At 37.6% G+C, this 18,627-nt stretch overlaps 1 protein-coding gene across 1 annotated transcript in view; it reads right to left on the reverse strand.

Moving 5' to 3' along the window:
• LOC107038585 (opioid-binding protein/cell adhesion molecule homolog) overlaps positions 1-16,963 on the reverse strand; it is a 67,097-nt gene extending 50,134 nt beyond the window's left edge. Inside the window, exon 1 of the mRNA XM_015257768.1 lies at positions 16,820-16,963. Coding sequence (XP_015113254.1) covers positions 16,820-16,919 — 100 coding nt within the window. The 5' untranslated portion in view covers positions 16,920-16,963. The remainder of the gene's footprint in view (positions 1-16,819) is intronic.
• Between the last annotated feature and the right edge of the window lie 1,664 nt (positions 16,964-18,627).

Here is an 18,627-nt window from a genome sequence, read left to right on the forward strand (position 1 = left end):
TTTTTTTCAAATGCGAAGAGTTGGAAATTCATTAATTAAGAATCATTAGTTAATTTTCAATTGCGAGTTCAGGGTGACTATTGATTCAATTCGAGGATGATTATTTCGTATGAGCTCGGGTTGCAACAAGCGCTCTCAAGTGTAATATAAATAATGTCAGACACTGAGTGTGAGAATATAAGGGTCGAAAAGTGTAGGTTAAAAAATGAGGGTTGGAATATTAGAGTGAAAAACTGAGGGCCTGAATGTAAAGGTGAAGGAATGAGGGTCAGAATGTTAGGGTTAAAAAAAGAGGGTCATAATATAAAAAAAAAAAAGAAAAAGAGAAAAAGAAAAAGATATAAAAAAAAGAGGGTATATTTTATCATCGCGATAAAAAATCCTGTACATCGTAAGCCATTCGCCTGCACCTCAAGCCAGACAATTACCAATTAAATCGTGAGACTTCAACCGGCCAATTCCCCCGGGAAATGGCTTAATCACCGTTGGACCAACTCAACATTTTAGCACCGCTTGGAATAAAATCGTTATTCCTTTTGTTGAATAGGTTAATTATACAGTAAGAGGTAGTTCTGCAAAGCAAATCAGGGCTACCGAAGACAGGTAACTTCAGTTGAGCCCCGGGACCAATCCCCGTGCATATATTGTCAAGCGCTTCCAAGGGATTAACCGAGGAGGGAGTTTCACTTCCAGCCAAGACGCGGCTTCCCTTCTGCTCCCCCTCGAACCGCCCAGTGACTTCTCCCCTCTCTGTCCCTCGCATTACCCCGGTAACTATTAACTGCATCTAATTACAAGGTCCGATGCAACGTAGATGTCTTAATTAATGGGCCAGAGATTTACGCACAGATGCACGTGAGTCTCGAGATCGTTTTACATAAGGCATGACCTCACTTTATTCGACGATAATTCAGTTTGTTACGTATATTGAATTTTCATTTGACGCTAGTGGGTGATTAAACGATGGGGCAATTACGGGACTCGAGAATTTAAGATTAATCGTTTATTGGGGTGAAAACCTTAGGGTCAGAATATAAAAGTAAAAAAGTGGGTGTCAGGCAATGAGGGTCTAAATATAAGTGTTGATTCGGCATTTATTGGCCCCTCTAATGCCAATGAAACCCTCAGGGGCGCCAGAAATGTCGAAATGAAAAAAAAAATTTTTCACCCGGGGCCCTCGTGACCCTCAGTACCAAATAAGGCTGAATTTTCAATTGTACTGTGAAAACAGTGATTACTACGTCTTAATTTACGACATTACAAACAAAAATGTACCTTAAAGCTTAACTTCACAATGACTGAAACTTCGAATGTCTTAAATAAGACGTTGTTCCCCCTAAAAACACGACATCTAACCGGCAAAACATGTTCATAATGTCCTGAAATACAACTCACAAAATTTTCGACATTCTTTCCGTTTCGAGATTCACTCGTTCAGCTCGACTAAATAATTAGGCAATCCTCTTCTACATCTGCATCCCTATCATTATCTCATGAATGCTCATCCTACAATACTTGAAGGCATTCTCAAGGCACGAGTGGAAAAGAAGAACACGAAACAACGGAAAATAAAAGACAATAATGGAGGCTCTTCTCGACGTAGTTTTCCAGCTGTACTCGGTTGCAAGAGTCGTCGAGTCTCTGCGCAATGTGAGAGATAGAAATGAAGGGTTGAAGGGGGTGAGCGGGGGACGGAGGGGTGAGCGTGGAACAACGTACAAACAATTCTGGCGGAATAAAAAAGTTTGCCGCTCAATTTATCGTCTAAGTAGCGTCGTTTAAGAAAGTTGAGAATTTCGGGGCGGCAGAGAGGGGGTGCGGGTGGCAGTTGGAAGTCTGAGAAATCTATCCCACTTTCTCTTCATGTTATTTGCATTCTGCGATAAGACGGTCGCGAGGGAAAGTTGAGTTTTTTTTTTAAAGAAATGTTTTGGCGCTGAGATGAGAATTTTTGACTGCAATTTCGAGGCATTTTGCCACTGGAAGTTCACGATTTGATGGAGAAATTAGGGGAAAATGGGAATTTCAGTTCAAGAAGAGGAAGAGATGAATCGAAAATGAATTGAGAAAAGAATTAATTGAAAATGAATCGAATGAAATCGAAAAAATTCAGGTGAATGTGTTTTTGAATTTTTTATTAATTGAGAATTTCGGGTAATTTTGCACCAAATATTCATGTTTCGATAGAAAATTTAAAGGAAGTGTGCAATTTTCATATTTTTGCTGCTGAAAAATTTGGAATTTTATTGAGTTTCATGTAAAATTTTAGAAATCCTCAATTTTTTTAATTTTAAAATTGAAAATTTTCTTCACGTAAATTTCAAACTATCGAAGCAACTGTTGAACTTATCTGGCAATAGGAAATTAACAATTTTACGGCGATAATTCGTGATGATAAAAAAGTTTTCTATAAACACCTGCGGAAGTACTGGGGTAAAACGGGTCTCCATATTGATTTTTAAAGTCCTCGCCCAGCGAGTTTCATTTGAATACATCCGTTTGATGCACCCACTGATAATTTCGGTTTATTAAACTTTTCACTTCGCGAGACCGAACTATTAAACTTCCTGTTGGTCTAATTCATCAACGATATCGTTTGATATAATCAGACTCAGTCTGAAATTCGTTCTGCGGTTTCTAATTGAAATCTTCCAGTCTGGTAATCCACTATCGGTGTACCAAATGCCCCATTTGGATTCCCAAGGGTGCCAACCACAAAGGAATTACGTTTGACAAGCTCCTAGAGTGAAGATCTCCATAAATAGGCGGAGAAAGACGGCATTAGCCCGAGTCGAATAATTGGACCTGACAAATTCTACTTAGGTCTCTCCGTTTTCAATTGAAAACCCGAGTTGAAAACCCGAGTTTGTAGCAGCGATGTCAGACAAGATATGAATGTTTTTTTGGGCTCAAATGAAAGAGCGGCTCGAGAAATGGCGTGCTAGGGCCTCTAAACATGACAAATGTCTCTGAAGATGATGTCTGTTTTCAATTGAAAAGCAGAGTTGTGCCAACATTGTCTAGGAGGACAATGGGGTCTAGGAGTATGTATAGAACATTGGGGTCTAGGAGTCTAGGAGATAATGACAGGTGCCAACTCTACGAAATTGGAGTGAACGTAATTCGTTAGGATGATCGTTGCCATTTGAATAATTAGAGGGCGTGGAGAGAAAGTTTTTGATTAAAATTTCAATCCGGCAATTATCAGGATTAGATTGGTGACAAGTTTTAAAATTAATTGTGGGATCGATTCCATCAATTTTCGATCGCATATTACATCATTAATAAGGTAGAAGTATTGAATAGTAAATGGAAATTGTCGACCGGTCGATCTAATCGATTTTTAATTACAAAAGAAAAATAAAAAATTTAATTACTCAGAAAATTCTTTTCCCTTTGGTTTTTAAATCACAAAGAGAACATTTCTTGTGTTTATTTTACGTTAATAGTCGACATGACCTAGTGACCTTTGGGTAATATAAATGACCATGGTTATTTAAATATTCATGCATTGGAGTCATTTTAAAGGCAACTCTACTTTTATTTTTATAAAAATTAAAAAGATAGGGATTGAAATTAATTATTTATTCATTTATTTAATCAATCACAAAATAATTTAGTGGGAGACGGCATTAGTCGCCTCATTTTCGCGACTCGTAATGTAGATAATGACAGGTGCCAACTCTACGAAATTGGAGTGAACGTAATTCGTTAAGCTGATCGTTGTCATTTGAATAATTAGAGGGCGAGGAGAGAAAGTTGTTGAATTAATAAGAGAGAAGTATTGAGTTACAAATGAAAACTACCGACCAGTCTATCTAATCGATTTTTAATTGAAAAAGCAAATTAAGAAATTTAATTACTCGGAAAATTATTTTCCCTTTGGTTTTCAAATCACAAAGAGGAAATTTCTTGTGTTTATTTTACGTTAATAGTCGACATGTACGACCTAGTGACCTTTGGGTAATATAAATGGCCATGGTATTTAAATATTCATGCACTGGAGTCATTTTAAATGAAACTCCTTCCTCTCCTTTTATTTTGATGAAAAAGAGAAAAATTAATTATTAAAATGATAAATGTATTCATCTATTTATGATAAGAATTAATAATTGGAAGGAAAAATTATAATGATTAATCCCATTGTTTTTAATACCTTTATATTGTCTACAATTTATTAATTCTGTTGCATTATTAATTATCCTTTCTTTTTCTCATGATTAATTGGAGTTCATCTCCTCCCGCCAAAGACTCCAGCATTCCCGGGACCCTGTGGATGTTTTTAGGTGCAAATCTACCAAAATTTCACCATCTTTGGTTCAAACTAAGATGAGTGAGGTTATATATATCCCCGAGACAATTTATTCAGGGGAGAAATGAATGGCTACGCTCTAAATTCACTTATCTTCGTTCTTTCAACTTCACTGACTTTCACGATTCCATTAGGAATTCCGAGGAGACACTGCCCTCTCCCTCCGTTCCACCGGTAATTCTTTTTACTCAAGACTTTTTTTCGTCTCTTTCTTCACCTCCGGCGTAAAATAAATACAATAAAATGCAGTAATTTTACGTTCAGGTGCCTTTGATCACGTTTAACGCGCGGATCCGAGGGCAGGGGAAAGAAGTTGGAAATAAGGAAATGGCGGAATATAATTAGTCGTTCATTAATTAATTGAATCACGTTCGGGGGGAGGAGAAATCGGAAGAGAGAATTTTATTTCTCTGGGAGATAGTGGCTCATTTCTTTTTTTTTTAGGTACTGTTGGAGAAAAATTGAAATTTTGATTTTCATCTTTCCATAAAATTTGTAATTTTCATTGACATAATTTCTTTAAAATTTCAGGGACATCTAATATGAGAAAAATTCTCAAGAACGTTAAGAGAAAAATGTTAAGAAGTAAAAAGTCAGTGAAATTCCGAATTATTGAGCGGCAAAATATCAAGAATCTCCTTTTAAATGTTCCCGATTTCTATTAATTTTCTTAAATAAATTGAACTGACCGTCACAATTTCCACAGATTGTTCCACGAAAATTGGAATTTTCCACGTTTAAATTCCTTAAAAGTTCACAAATTATACCGCATATTTCAGTCAAAAATGTTCACCAGTATAAAATAAATCCCAGTTCACCACTCAATCATTCTAAATTCCTACAAATTCCGACATCGCAAATCACCTAACCCAACTTTTTCGCCATTCCCACTAGAAAATACCCACTATCACTATAATAATACGCCCTATTTCGCTCGGCTACTCTCGATACGGATAAGAATATTCATCCCCCCAGGATTTGCCCTCGAAATATCTCGATAACTGCCGAGGTAAAATGGACTCCTCCCTCCAACTTTAAATACAGCCTCCCCCGGGCTCCCCAACGGCACTATTTCCAATCTTCCATCTCGTCAGGTGCTCAAGGAACTCATAAAGTCGCCCGCAGTAATATTTAATTGAGGTGCTGTTCTTCCTACTCCTTTAATTCCCTCTTCAAATATTACGGGGAGTGCGTTGGTCAATACGAGTTCCTCGCGGCTCAGCTGACGTACCTGCAGGTCGTTAAAACTCTCCTGGGCCCTCTTTACTCACTCGCTCCCGCAACATGTCTCATTCCTCTCGAAACCATCCAATGTATATGGGCTGGGGCATAAAACTTGACGAAAACAGTTCAAGTCGGTGTGAGAACGGGAATCGTAAACGCGATCGATAATGTTGTTACTGTATTGAAAAGCTGGGGGTTGAACTTGGCGATTTTGCGAAAATTTTTATGGCTCATAAAATAATGATGTAAATAAATCCATAGACTAATGCAGTTTGCGGAAAAAAGGATTGAGTTAACGATGAAAGTTTATCAATTCAAATTTAGGGATGAAGAATGCGAAATGTGAATGTTGAAATTTTTTATGTTTTGTAGTGATCAAAAACATTGAATATTGAATGAAAAAATCAGTGGAAACTGTGAATTTTAGTTCAATTTTTTTTAAATGTGGAAATCAGAAAAATTCAAATGAAAATGAATTTAATTAATTTTTGAATTATCAATGAACTGACAATTTTTTTTATAATTTGGTTGTGAATATTCATATTTCCACTGGAAATTCAAGTACACTGGAGAATAAAATTTGAAATTTTAATTTTTTCTCCAATATTATTCAACAAAGTATTGAAAGTGAATTTAAAAATGATCTCAAACGTCTCCGAATAGACCAAATCCCCTCTCCATTTCAATTTAATGACCAAAATATATCACGCGATTCCATTAAAAAGTATTCACCCCACAAATCATCCGAAAATCCTTGAATTTTCATCCCCTTCCGCGTCATTAGTAGGAAATTGGCCTGTTCCGTCGTAATATTACTCCTGGGGATGGAACTAAAGCGATATTTTCCGCGAAAGGAGTACTTCTAAGGTGACGGCTACTACCGCCAGGACCATCCTCTCCTCCTCGTCCTCCTCCCCCACCCACATTTCTATCTTTCCTCTTTACTCTCAGTTCTATGCAGTGTTATATATCCCGAAAACGTAAGCCACTCCGCTCCGCTCAATTTCATGGCTCTCCATTTTACGATATCCCCCGTAATTGTATGATTTTATCACTCTTGTTCGAGACTCGTATGCGGCTTCCACTCCCCCTCGCTGTCCATCTCTCTTTGTCTCCCACCGGAACCTTCACCCTCCCGCATTCTGGTATCTATCCACCAATTACCCTTAATCACACAAACTTTATTACATCGCGTTTGACAGTTTTTTGGAGTTTTGTGGAGCGTGTTGTCCAATCGAGATACCCCAGAGAGAATTTTTATGATAGAGGTTAATCATTTTATGCAGATTGGGAGGCAATTTTTTTTTTGCTGATTGAAGTTTTAAATGGGGAAGTATTTATGGGACAATCGATAAGCTGTTGACAATTTTTGGCGTAAATTTACGGGGCACTTCTCGCAAATTTTTATCGCGTCACAGTTGCACGGAAACTTCAATGAATTTCGGTATTAAATTCAAAATAAAAAACTTCACGAAAAATTTAACTTCATTATTGAGCAATCTTAAAAAAATTGAACTTTTAATGATAAAGTTCCTTGAAATTTCAGTGAAACTATAATTAAAATTATTAAGTGTGCCGGAAATGTCAGTCAAAAGTCTTCACCATTGCATTTTTCAAAATGATTTGAAAATTTATTGAAGAATTTCATCATCCCGTGCTTCCGACGAAAATACAATTCTCAAAGTGAACACAAACACGCTTGAACACTCCCCCTTTGACGAAGGAGCCCCCGAGTTTATAGAAAACGAAATAGATGAGAAAACGAAAGAATAATGTCTGACGTAAATTCTTCATCCTCACCCCTTAATCCTCATTTTCCGAAGACAAAAAAAACAAGAACATTCTCCGCACGAGAATTCTCTTTAGGAATCTCTTTGAATAAACGTACTAGGTTCCGTTCATTTCGTGAAAAAGAGGTGGCCGCGCGGTTGGATGCCTCCCCCCCCCTCCCCCCCTCTATCCACAGCTGAGAGGAATGACGTAGTAAAAAGGGAAACCGAGAGAAAAAAGGAAAATCCAGGGAGAGTTAAAAAAAATAGTAGAAAGGAAATTTTTTTTCCTCTCGTCTTTAAAGTTGAAATATTTTGAGCTCCAGTGCGCGGGCGTTGCTAACGTCGTGACTAAAAGCCCCCGCGAAAGCAGAAAAATAGACAAATAGATGAAACTTCAGTGGGTGAAGTGGGGATTGGGCGAGTGTTTGAAAGTTCGTGTGCTCTTCAGCGGAGTTCCCTTCCGAGGGGATTCGAGGGCTGACATGTAGAACATCCGGAGTATTTGGTTCATTTTCATTTGGTTGAGGTACAGACGAGTGTCGTTACAAAGGAATTGAGGGTTTTTTTCGGTCGTGGGAGTTCCTTTGGCACTTCTGTGGAAAGGATTTTCTGGTTTGTTAGAAAATGGCTGAGATGGTGAGGGATCGTTGTTTTTTTTGGGGGAAATGAGCGGTTTGCACAGATGTTGATGGGGCAGCAACAAAAATCATGGGAATTGTTCATTGTTAAGCTCAGGGAAATATAAAGCCTTCGTTCACATCAGATAAATAGTCCTCGCGATGAAAACAAATATTTCCTTGATCCGATTAAAGAGTTTATTTTTCATGTTTGATGAAGGAATTATTAATTTTTCACAATTCAAACATTTTCATTGAAACAAATATGTGAGTTTATGGATTTGAAAATAGAATATTGTTGAAATGGACAGAAAATTTTTCAATGGAATTTCATTTGAATTCAGTCAACAGTAAAGACTTTATTTAATAAAAATTGAATAACTGTTGAGACGAAGACAACGAAATTATCAATTAGCAATCTTTTATGGTAAATGAATAAATTAAATAAATTGAGTAAATTAAATTAAATTCCAAATAAAATAGAATAACCGTTTCCTTGATCTAAATGGAGACTTCGTAAAAATTGAAACATTATTGAAATGAACAGAAAAATTTCAAATCGAATTCAAATAATAATTATTGAATTTAAACTGAATGACAGTTATTTCAATCTAAAAAATTCCTTAATCCATATAAACGAATTTATCAACTTGTAATAATCCTCTATTTACTTGGAATGAGTAACTGAAACATTTCGGCTGGAGTAAACGCATGAGATATTAGATTTCCCCCCCGAAAAAGCCACCGGTGGAAGAGTTTCTACACAACATTGGACCTTGAAATGCTCGAGGTGACACCAAGACGTATTACTCCAGCAAATGCATTTTGTTGTACTATTTGCGTCAGTGGTAAAGTGAAGTAAACGGATTTGTTGGCTGAGGTAAAAATGATATGTGAATACACAACGATGACGCTTTTTCTGAAGAAAACGAACAGTGGATACGGGAGTGAGAATGACAAATATTTTTCCTGTTGGCCTCGAGAATGAGATGTCAAATAAAACTCCAGTGCCGCGCGTTTATCCGGCTTTTCTGTATATTTTCGAGGATATGCGGTTATCCGGGGAGAAATGGGAATAGAAATGGCGAATGTTTAGCTCCGAACGCTGTGAACCAACTGACTCCCCTCAATTTTCGACAGCCTACAGCCAACAGCCAGAATAAAATGAAAATTTGTTTGGATTTCAAACATGAATTAAGACGTTTGCGCAACGCTTCGTCTGAAATTCAGACACGTTTTCATTTTATTCATACGTTTTTTAGTGTCTGAAAAATGTCTTCAAAATGCGTGTGAAATTCAGACGTTTATTTTAACTGTGAAGAAATTTTATACCTGTCCCAAGGATGAGGACAATTTGTTCAGAGAAATTTTCCCCGATATTTTCTAACCGTTGAAATTGTCTGCGTTCACACAGAGTGAATGCGACGAGAGTGAACTGACGCGGTAAACGCAGAATATGAAATTCATCGTCGAGTGATTCCACATCCCCTCGCAGCGGCTAAAGAAGAAAATTTCACTGGATTTGCACCAGCACTCCGTTATTAAAATATCGAAAAAGTGTCTGTATCGACGTACAATGCACATGTAATTTATTTTCATGACAACGGGGAACAAGACGACTCATCTGTGAAATCGCTGGCGTGTTGTATACCAGGTACAGAACGATTGAAATTTCCAGTGGAAGGTTGTGGGGCAGTATAAAAGGACAGGAATTGGATGAACACTTGGGACTGCCGATCGGACACACGCTTGGACGATCATTCTGCTCGTTTATCACGTCCACCTCTGTACTACTGTCCCTTAAAAACGTTAATAAAATAAAAAACCGTTTCATACGCCACTTTTTGGTTTTTTATTTTATTTTTTTCATTTTTTTACGGCGAATGGACATTGGAAAGTGCCTAGTTGAGGGTCGAGATTGATTACTTTGTCTATTTGTGGCCCTCATAGCTTACTTTTTTAATTGTCAAAGGACCGAAAAAATTAATAATCGTTATTTTGGAATCTTTGCACTGGAAAAAATTACTTCTGATCAGTGGAAAAATACTTCTACCCAGTCCATTTTTAATCGATAAAACAGGAAAAATCATTCGTCATGAATTAATAATACCAAAATACCAAATACCAAATTCCCCCCACCCCATGCGGCCCTGAGAAAGTCAAAGACTCCGGGTAAACGGTCGGAAGAAAAATCCCCCGGAAAAAAAATGACTCGGGAAATTGAGAGGGAACATGTGACTGGAATATTCCTCGTCCCTCAAGCTGCACGATTCAGTGATGATCCCTTATCACGGAAAATCCTCTTTTCCAGTTGGTTTGGCGAGTTCGAACTCTCCAGGCATCACCGATGCACCGTCGTTACTTTCGGGACGTCTCCGGATGGAGCGAATTAGCCTGTTTACGAGGGTCGTCCGGTGCCTTAATCGCAGACGCGATTAAGGCACTGCTAATGTGGCGAAACGATCCCCCGGGGATGTTTCTTGGTTACTCCCGAGGACGGGGATAGCCCTTTTCCATGTGTACACTTCTGCATTGCAATCATTCAGGGCTTATCGCTGGCCTCCGGGGCTATTTGAATTGGTAGTTAAGGGAGTTTGGGGAAGTAGAGTGGGAATATTTTGGGAATAAAATGTCTGGGGTTTAGGACAGGACCGGAAAATCGACTCCATGGACAATTCTATCGAGTAACTTCCAGATTACTCATATACACATTAAGATAAAATTGACATTTCACGGAAAATTTAATTCAGTAGCGAAGTGGTAAGACGGTTTAAGTCGACTTATCTCCCAGTTGAGTCTTTGAAGAATATTTCGGACTCTGAGCGAGATAGCGAAATTTTCGTAATCACATTTGTTGTAGCTCTCAATCGGCTCTACAAAAAAGGTTGTAACAAAAATTTTGCTACATCCCTTAGATTCCGAGATATTCGTTGAAAACCGGTCAATAGTCGAAATTGGCTTGTACCGGTTTACCACTTTGCTACTGAATTCATTTCAACATTTTTTTAATTGATAAACTGATGAATTTACTTAGACGAAAATGGTTAAATTACGTGAAATCAATAATCCATTAATTCAAAATTAATCTTCTCTAGATAGACTCGATTATTTTTATCACTTTCAAAAAGTAGAGTAGTTTATCTTCATATTCTCAACTTTATTCATCACCAAAAAAATCGAGAAGGCAAGGGGAAAGGGGGTTGGACAAAGCATTTTAGTTCGCGGCGAAAATTCCAAAGTTAAAGAGGAAAAGAGCGAGATGGGGAGAGGAATTGTGGCAGCGTTGGTTTCAGCGCGTTACCACGAGATTTAATGGTGAGTGAGACCCGTTGGCAGCGCAAGAATAGCCGGGGAAAAATACGTGTGTACGCTGCAGTGCTCTGGGCCGAACTACAAGCTGCTGTAGTGTCGTGACAGGTAGCACGGTATGTGTTAAGGTTATAACAGGGCGTTGCTGGAGGAACACGCGCTCCTGTAACGACCAGATTTCATTTTTGTTGATTCTCGATTTTTTTTTCACATTTTCCCGCATTTGTTTTGGTTCCACAGTTTCTTCAGGCAACACTTCACTGTGTGAGCGAAAATGTCAAGTGGATTGAGTGGATATATAAATAGTCTACGCGAACTAATTTAACGCGTTTATTCAACTAGTTGACATTTAATTTTTTACTCAAACTTAAACTTCATTTTTATTTGCGTCTTCATTCAGATCAAACAAATATATTTTTGTAAATATCAACGAATATTTTTTTGATCCAAATAGACTTTCAATTGAAAAGATTCAATTTTACGACAAATAAATGCATTTCTGAGTTAATAAAACTCCTCTCGTATCCTCGAATTAAAAGCTGCCCTCAACCGCAAGAATTTTAATTAAGCAATTGTAACTCTCACGATAACCCACAAAAAAGAAATTATCCGAGATTAAAGAATGTTTTTAATTGAAATAATAAATTACCCCGAGATATAATCAAAGGACCGAGCAAGGGAGGAAAAAAAATCGAGTCTTGAGAGCTGAAAGTGGCAGGGAGAGAGGGGTCTGGCACCTGACAGCCCTGGGAAAAGTAAAATGGCACGATTTATACGATACCTAGTTCTCTGTAACAATGAATGCTATTTCGAAGTTAAATTAAATATTTGAACGACCGAGTGAAGTTTTCGTGGCGCACAGTTGAGCCACCGGAGACTTACTCCAACAGATTCATCGTAGTGTTCATAGTGTTGGGTGAGGGTTGAGTGGAAACAAGTTGAAATTGAAAGGCAGAGGTATGGCATAACTGCGGACGGAGGAGAGAGGAGAGAGTTAGGGGGAACGAACTTTGGACAAACAATGCCGCCAGCTTGTCACAACGCAACGCCGAGAGTGACACGGGCTGGCAGACGAATTCGTGAATTTTTTGGATTTCATGAAGATTCGGAGAGAAAAGTGCGGGTTTTTTTTCTTGCGATTGAGGAGAAAACGAATAATTAAATTTCAAATTGCACTGGAAATTCAATTTCGATTTTAAAATTTCCATGGAATGTAATATACCATGGAAACTTATTCATGACGCTTTGTGAGCGATAACAAAGACTTTATTCATCGAATTGCATTGTATGAGTTGTCCTAGCCTCCGGAAAAATCTCATTCGCTTGACATTGATGAATCACTCGTCACAAATTCCCGGTGTGATCAAGTGAGAGACACAAGAGCACTCGAAATCCTGTATTGAACTGATAATGCGGCCTGATAAATCCCGATTCGAGTGCCTGCAGGACAGGTACAGCGTGGTACACTCTGCGGAGGCTCCATCAGTCCTACCTAGCCCCCGCATTTTTCGCCAGCGGAATAATTTTTCTCTTCTATCGACTTTTTGACGTTTTTTGCACTTTCAATTTTTTATTCCCCCCAAAAAGCCAGATTTCGCGCAGTGATGCTTTCCATTTGACATTCAATCGCATTAAAATATCCATTTTCCCTGTCAAAAGGCCCTTGATCAAAGTAATTCCATTGGGACGAATATAGGGCGCAAAGTAAAGTGGAAATATACCCCATGGAAAAATCATAAAATTCCGAAACGGTCGATATTCAAAGGACTCGAAAATTCCATTTTCCCGTCAGTCGGTGTAAATAAACCGGGCTGTGCATCTGCGGACTCCCCCGGGTCGTATTATGTATCGGTAAAAGATCTAAAATTAGGAAAGTTTCTCACTCAACCCGAGTGATTGAATTTCCAACGAGGGGAGGAAAAAAATTGACGGTAAAGAGGGTAAAAAATTCTTCAGCGATAATCTGATTATGGAAAATTGAAAGACGAAGTAAAAGAATGAAAATATAATGGAAAAGTCTTTCTACTTTTGCATTTTCATAAGCCAAATTATTCGCTATTATGTACGATTCAACTGGCAGAGAAAAAAAGGTGAATTTCAAAGTTTTGTGCATTTATCAATGATTTCATTGGTGAATGCACAAAATTAATAATAATTTAATCATTTTTAACAATAATTAATGATTAACAATTCATAATTTTGATCATTTTTTCATTGTTTCCGAGGGAATTAAACCTACGAAACGAAATGACTTGTAAAAATATCGTATAAAAATATCTGCTGTAAAAAAAATTCCCACAACCTCCCATTCTCCGTCAATATTTCCTTTTTTTTCATCCCGATGATCCTCAAAAATTTCTTCATCTCCCCTCTCCAAATAAACTGCGATATTTACCCAATAAACCTACAGCATCATCGGCCTTGAAAAACCCCTCGCATTCACATTCCCCACTCCCCCTTCACAAAATCTCAACTACTCAAATTAACAGACACCAAAAAACTGTTTAATTACACGATACGTTCATTTCCCCCTCCTCCTGCCCCAATTTTCCATTTATTTCCGCTCCCGCGAGTACTTTCACTCGTGAAAAAATTCCCCCCCCCCATAATTGCAATTTAAAAAATGTGAAACCGTTGAATCCTCGAGTTTCCCTCGTTATAGACTTTTAATTAAACACACGCGATTCATTTCAAATACATCGAGAGTGAAATAAAGAGCTCTCGCGTCATTCTCGTTTCACCGGACGGTGCCACTGGGGCAGAAAGACAATTCCTGAAATTGGAAATGCACTCAGCTTTTTCGAACGCGCTGGAGATGACGAGAAGTAGAAGTCTTTTTCTGCGCGAAATAAGATAAAGGAGAAATGCGAAAAAAAAAATAAAATAAAACAAAATATACGAGAAAGCTTTCAGTTTGCGAGGGGCAACGGTTGCTTACCTCTGCTACGGTATTTCAATGCCCTTATGCCCGACACTTCTCTCCTCAGAATTATTACTCGAAGACCCCGGCCGTTGCAACGGTAATGGTAAAAGCATTTTCAATTGAACTCGATGGGGGAAATAACACAAACCCCCCCGGTGCATAGTGCAGTCCACCATTCCCCCACCCCCATTTATTCGCGGGGATCTCGTACCAGCGTCTGGTGGAGCATGAATAATTGCGAATAACGAGGATTATAAAAATCCAGTTGAAGTTCTTTTTAAATTTTGTTTTATTACTTCCTGTGGTTTTGTTTCCAACTTTCTTCAACTTATCGAGAGCATTTTTTTGAGGAAGTTTTTTTCCTAGTCTTGTGGGGGACTTTCATGAGGTTTTTATGCGGTCATATTTCACCAGAATTGAGAATAAAATTGGCGGTGGGTTCAAAGGGGATATATTGATTTTTAATTGATGAGGGACGATGGCGGATGGGGGTGTTCTTAGAAATGAGGGAATGCTTGTGTTTTAACTGGGGGAGAGGGGAGATTGTGAACATTTTTTTAAGGGGGGGACCTTTGCAATTTGATGGGTTCATTAATTTTTTGAATACGCAATTTTTTTTAATAGAGCAATTAATCAAGGAATTTATGTTGTGTATTGTTTTTTTTTGGGTGAAACTTCAAGGGATTTTGTCGCTGAAAATTCAAAATTTCGGGGGAAATCAGTGGAAACTGTGAATTTTGAGGAAATTATTCCGTGAAAATTAATAGAAGTCCAAAAAATAAACAAACAAATCATTAATTCGTTTCATGTCATGATAATATATTCAAGCTCATTAAATGCGAATGTAATTCTGGTGAAATAAATGCAAAAATGTTAAATAAATAGTCTTATTTGATGCAAATGCATCATCTCTCGTTAGAATCCTTCTGCCAATGGTGCAGATGCGTGTAGACACGGTACAACCGCTGTCCGCCCCCTGTCCGACCCCCCAACCCAGTCGTTGTTCTCCTCGTTACCTACCGTTCACCCCGCAACCCTCTCGTCCTCACCCAATTCCGTATTTCGCCGGGCGATACAACAACTCAAAAGCCAAAAAAATAAGATGAAAAAATTCAAGGGAATTAATTCAATTTAATGGAATTAAATTCAATTTCAATTTAGATGGAAATTCAATCATTATTCCTATGTCAAAGAAAACAATTTCATCAAAATGTAATAATCCTTCATTTGGATGAATGAATGAATGAATGGATGAAGTTTATGGAATTGCAACGGAAATTCGGTTGAAATGAACGCAAAAATTGCAAATAAACAGTTTTATCACTCGAATAAATCATTGATTTAATGAATGAATAAAAGGGGTTGAATAAATCATTCGTTTATTCCACGTTATGAAAACATTTTCATTAAAATAAATGAATCGCTCTCGAGTTTATTCCCAAAAAATTCCCATGAAAATGTTGTTGACACTAATTCGATAATCTCAAATAATTTTTTTTATCCGTTTTCTGTTCAATTCCCCATCCCCAGTCGTTGTTCGTGTGCTCGTTGATTGCCGTACCCCACAGGGCGGCATAAAAAACGCACAAGCCCAAAAAAAAAGTTCAACAAAAATAAATAAAAAAAAGTTTAGATTCAAATTCCAGTCCAGAGATTCGGTATTCACTAGGAACTTCAACTGAAATTAAACTTTTTCGGGAACTCAGTGGATTGTCCGCTTTTTCGGACAATCGGGCGGTCGTCGGGCTGGCGGTGGGGGCTGGGGGAGAGGTAAACGTCACGCACGGTAATCCCGAGGCTTAATTGCGTGTCCCACGAGTATAATTTACATGGTATACTAGAGCCCCAGTGGGAAGGCTTTGAATTCACAGTGCCACGAGAATCCATGCGATTCATCGATCTTCGACAATCAAACGGTAAATCCTTCGGCAGACTGGGTAGCATTTTCATTAAAAGGTTTCGCGCGAAAAAAGAGCGGAACAAGAACAGTTGTCGAGAATTTCTAAATAGAGGAATTTTTTTTCACTCTGATGCAGTAGTTTCTAATTGAAAATTTTTTGCGTTTTAAAAATAAAGTTCAACACCTGAAAAACCGGGTAATTCGTTCACTCAAACAGGGGAAAAGTTTGAAATCAGTGGGGGCAGAGAGAACAATTGATTCAACAATTTTTTTTTCAGTTGAAAAAATTTCACGAGTGTTTTAATCATTTTGTCCCTTTACGGGGTTTTAAACATTTATCTTTCACTTTACATTTTTTGTTTGAAAATTTTTTTGGTGACAAAAAATTGTTGATTGCTTTTAAAAAAATTGCGCCGAAACAATTCCGCAAAATAGAGGAAAAAGAAAAATTGTCGAGGCAGTAGTTTTTAATTAACATTTTTTTACGTTTAAAAAATGAAGTTTAACACCCGAAAAACCGGGTAATTCGTCCACTCAAATAGGGGAAAAGTTTGAAATCAGTGGGGGTGGAGAGACCAACTGGTTCAACAATTTTTTTTCATTTGAAAAAATTTCACGAGTAATTTAACCATTTTTCCACTTCACGAGTTTTTAAAAAATCTCTTTCAGTTGAAATTTTTTTCTCCCGAATTTTCAATTTTTTTTTGTGAAAAAAAAATTGTTGATTATTTTTAAAAATTATTTTCTGTAGGAATCACTCACCGGCTGTGGGTAGAATCTCCGTAAATGCACATCCGGCAATAGTTAGTGTGATTATGATCCACGCGGACTTCATATCCGTAACACTCGATTCACCGATCATCCCGGTGATAGTGAACGTCACGAGGGTGCACGACCGGCATCCCGACTGAGGCCAAATGTACAGGTTGCACCTAGTGCCGAGTGGGTCTCCCTCCTCCCCTCGGAGCACTCGAACGCCTTGAGGGCGCGGGATTGAAAGCCACGCGCAGACGCGAGTGCCACTCTCTCTTGGATTTTTCTCTCCCTCTTGCACCCCTCGATTCACCTGTTCTCCCGCTCTCACACTAATCCCTCTCACTTATCTCTCATCAATCGACGTGATTAATTATCGCTTTCGGATACCCATCTGTTTCGCGATATCTCAGGCTCCGGCAGAGCACTTTTTCCAATTATCAATGGCAATATTTTTTTTGTTCACTGATAAAAGTTTTCTACTGAAATTTCAAGGGATTTTGTCATTGAAAATTCATAATTTCATAGAGAAATCTGGAGGAACTAAATTTTAGTTTAATTATTCCGGATAAATTAATGAAGAATCAGGAATTTGGAAGAAAATTCCAACGAATTTTTAAGTGAATTTCAGAATTTCCGTCTCCTTGTCGCTAAAAAAAAGAACATTACTTCAATTTTCAGAAAAAAAATTGAAATTCCATTGACTTTTCCCAACATTCAGCCAATTTGTTTTCAACACTGCACAACTAAAAATATTTCACTGAAATATCCGGTAAGACTTGGAAATTTCTAATGCATTCAACTCGCGGATGAGTCAAATGTATTCTCAACAAACTAACGAACGAAAATTCACGCTCATTAACCTAAAATCGCGATTAATCCCTTCACCTTGGAATTTACTCAATTCACGTCAACGCGGAAAAAGCGTTTCTCCTTTACTTTAATTCACTTTCGAGAATTCCCCACTTCACCGCTCCCATCCGCACCACGTGGTGCTATCCCCGAGAAGGATAGACGGCTCGCTGATGTGCGACAGTTGGTGGTGTGATAAAATGCACTAGAAGCTGCTGGTGATAAAGTTCTTGGCCCAAAGAATTTATATTCCGGGTCACGGTGCACATTTTCAAAACATTTTCGTGTTTATTCCTCTCACCTCTGAAAAAAGAAAAACACATAAAAATGATTAGAAAAAAATCTATTGCAGATAATTCCGAAATAACGAAACTTTTTATTCCATTCGAAAAAATAATTCTCTATTTGCGTTTAATTATTCAGTTGAAAAATTTAATTAACTCATTAATTAAAGGGTTGAAAAAAATATTTCATCAACGTAAGTTGATTACAACATTTATATCAATTATTGGATGCATTCATTAATTAATCAAGTGACAATTAATTGATTAAATATTTAACGAAACATATCAGTCGTCTACCGTATCTGGAATCGCCAACTTACAAAGCATTTTCATGGTAAAAAAAAATTTAGTTTTTATTCCTCTCACCTAGGACTTTTCGAAAATAACAAAACTCGGAATTCTTAAAATTAATTAATTATTCACTTGGAACATTCAATGAATGAGTTTTAAAAAAATATTTCGACAAAACGAGTTGATTACAATTTCTCTCAATTATTGGATCGATGCGTTAATTAATCAAGTGACAATTGATTGATTGATCATTTAATCGAACAAATTAATCAACAATGGAATGAAACAATCATTAATTACAGGAGTGGATCCTGGATTTAATAAATTCCCAAACAATAAATTGAAGCCAGCCAACATATTTCACCCCCCAGACACGTGAAAGCCCCCCCC

This window comes from Diachasma alloeum, unplaced genomic scaffold (genome assembly GCF_001412515.2).
Source record: "Diachasma alloeum isolate Michigan unplaced genomic scaffold, Dall2.0 Dall_scaffold_00285, whole genome shotgun sequence".
Lineage (NCBI taxonomy): Eukaryota > Metazoa > Arthropoda > Insecta > Hymenoptera > Braconidae > Diachasma > Diachasma alloeum.